This window comes from Phlebotomus papatasi, chromosome 2, assembly GCF_024763615.1.
Source record: "Phlebotomus papatasi isolate M1 chromosome 2, Ppap_2.1, whole genome shotgun sequence".
NCBI lineage: Eukaryota > Metazoa > Arthropoda > Insecta > Diptera > Psychodidae > Phlebotomus > Phlebotomus papatasi.
The window spans coordinates 73,375,592-73,378,058 of record NC_077223.1 but is presented as its reverse complement, the minus strand read 5'-3'; the positions used below and the strand labels follow the sequence as shown (position 1 = coordinate 73,378,058).

General features: G+C 40.6%; 1 protein-coding gene across 1 annotated transcript; it reads left to right on the top strand.

The window, feature by feature from the left end:
• The first annotated feature begins 406 nt into the window (after window positions 1-406).
• LOC129801035 (uncharacterized) lies at window positions 407-1,618 on the top strand. The gene is made up of 4 exons (XM_055845793.1): window positions 407-524; window positions 590-766; window positions 827-1,266; window positions 1,345-1,618. The coding sequence occupies exons 1-4, from the start codon at window positions 495-497 to the stop codon at window positions 1,616-1,618; spliced, it is 921 nt and encodes a 306-aa protein (XP_055701768.1). The 5' UTR covers window positions 407-494.
• The last annotated feature ends 849 nt before the right edge of the window (window positions 1,619-2,467 follow it).

The following is a 2,467-nucleotide window of genomic DNA, read 5'->3' as shown; positions in this document are numbered from 1 at the left end:
AAATAATTGAAGTCTGATGCATTCGAAATCTGACCACATTGCCCTAAAAGTAAATTTGAAGCTGATTAAAATTTTATTTATGATATTTTAGATGATATTTAAAAAAAAGGAATGAAAGATATAAGTGTTAGAGGCGTTAGAGGTCAAAGTATTCAGGATATTGGCAAATTTCACTGTAAAAATAGGTGTCGCACTTTCATTGCTCAACGTTATCAAATTCTTCAGCGATGTTTGAAAGTGAATTTTTCTGCATAAATCTGCAATTACCCCGGGGGATGGTCAATGTGTGTCTGTGGCGAAGAAATTTCAGTCATTTGATCCCACCTATGCATTTCACTGAAGAGGATCCACAGAAAGTATTTAAATGGGTCACATTGCCCTCTGACTCCATTAGTTTTCTTTTGGTGTTTGCAGAGTGAAATTTAGTGCTTGTGGATAAAGTGCATTACCTGGGATATTGACCATCTGGACTGTGTGGAAGTTTAATCATCACAATGAACACTCAACAGTGGCTCATTTGTGGGGTGAGAATGTGAAGATAAAAGTGCCATTTGAGAAGGATTACTTAAAGGATATTTTGCTTCTGCAGTTGCTGATCGCTGTCCTAACACAAGATGTTGCCAATGCCTTTCCTCATACAGTTTTTGCAAAGAAGCTTATTGAGATCCAGAAACCCGTGGTGGAGGCTAAACTGAGGGCAGCTCATGAAACCAAGGCTTTAATTAAGGCCAAGGCAGCTGATGCTGCAGGAAAGGGTGTGGCTGCGGTAAGTTATTCCTTCTAAGGAATTTTTAGGAAGAAAAATTGTATAAATTCTCCCTTCTAGGCGGCCTTTATGAAGAAGAAGGCTCTCGCTGTAGCTGCTGCTCCTGTTGTCGTTGCCAAGGCTCTAAAGGCGAAACTTCTAGCCAAGAAGTTGGGACTCGCAGCAAGTCCACTCTTGCTCAAGGGTCTCAAGAAGCCACATCCAGTTGAAGTTCCGCCACCAGCTGTTAGCTATGTCTTCCCACCACAATATACTGCTGTTGCTCCTGTCGTCGAGGAAGTTGTGGTTCCAGGTCCTGAAGAGTTCACCTACATCGAAGAGGGAAAAGCTCCAGTTCCAGTTGGTTTTGTGGAGAATGCCCTCGAGAGCCTGGGAAATGCTGTTCCAATCCTCCATCCAATTACAGATCGCATGAGCAGACCATTTGCTTTCATCAGAAACGCCCTGAGTTCTGCAGTTCCAGCTCCGGGTGTCGTTGCGCCTCCAGAACCTCTATACCAGTGAGTAAAGCTCTTCAAATGTTAAGGGGATAATTTTGGCGCGAAATTCAAGAAATCTTCTCAATTATTTTATTTCAGGTTCCTGCCAGAACTTCCACCCAAATTCTTGCCAAAGTATACCCATGTAGAGGCAAATGTGCCTACAGGAGAACTGGGATTGGTCTCTGTTGAACATGATATTGTCCACGAGGAAGTTCCACATCCTTTCCCACCACCTGTTGAACAGGAAGTCCATGTAGAGGTGCCGCATGAAACCTACGGTGTTCCACAGAATCTCCCACACAATCAGTCTTACGATGCGCCCCAGTTCAGGCCCATCACCAGCTACGGAGCCCCCATAGAACACCATTGAGATCACGTAGAGATCTATCCTTGTTTTATTTAATCCTTCCCCTTCAGCACAATTTAGGTTAACATAGATTGTTCCTTTCGAGATCATGCCAGGAAATCCAAGAGGAGTGCACATTATATGGATCAGCCTCTTTAGTGGGCACTTTCACTGCGAAAATCTCTCCCGGAATTCCAAAACCTGCAGATTTCGCAAGAGAAATGTGTAATGAAATAAATGAAAGTCTCACACAAATTTCCCGGATTTTATGCCACTTTCTCATAGCCCCCAAAAACTCATAGGAAATGGTATTGAACCTTGTTCCCGTCGACTGGCTTTTATTACCTGCTTTTGTGAATCATCTTCTGGATGGCAATAAAAGTGCTCTCGAAGTGATGTTTTGACACTTAAAGACCATTGACCTGAGCCTTAATTGGCAAAAATAATTCGGTAATCATGTAGATGGGTTATAAGACTCAGCTTCCAGCGAATCCTCATTGAGACGCATGATGAAGTGGATTTTGGCGGACTCAACCGTTTTAAATAAACCGCAGTTAGTAATGTAATAAAATAATAAAGATCCTAATGGACTTCGCAACATTTCTTGATTTTTCTTTTGTGTTTTAACATCCGTAGTGGATTTGATCCATGGCTCTTTTCAAGAAATTTAAGGCATTGGACTAGCTTTTAAAATATAATATTATATAATGAGTAAAATTAATTAAAAACATATTGTAAAAACGAATTTTTCGAAGATTCAATCATCGCAACATATCACGCTTTCACCTATTTGGTCTTTTCTAGCTAAAATATCGTAAAAATTTTAAAAATGTAATTAAGTGAAAGACTTAAGCTCTGTTAGATAGTTTAAAT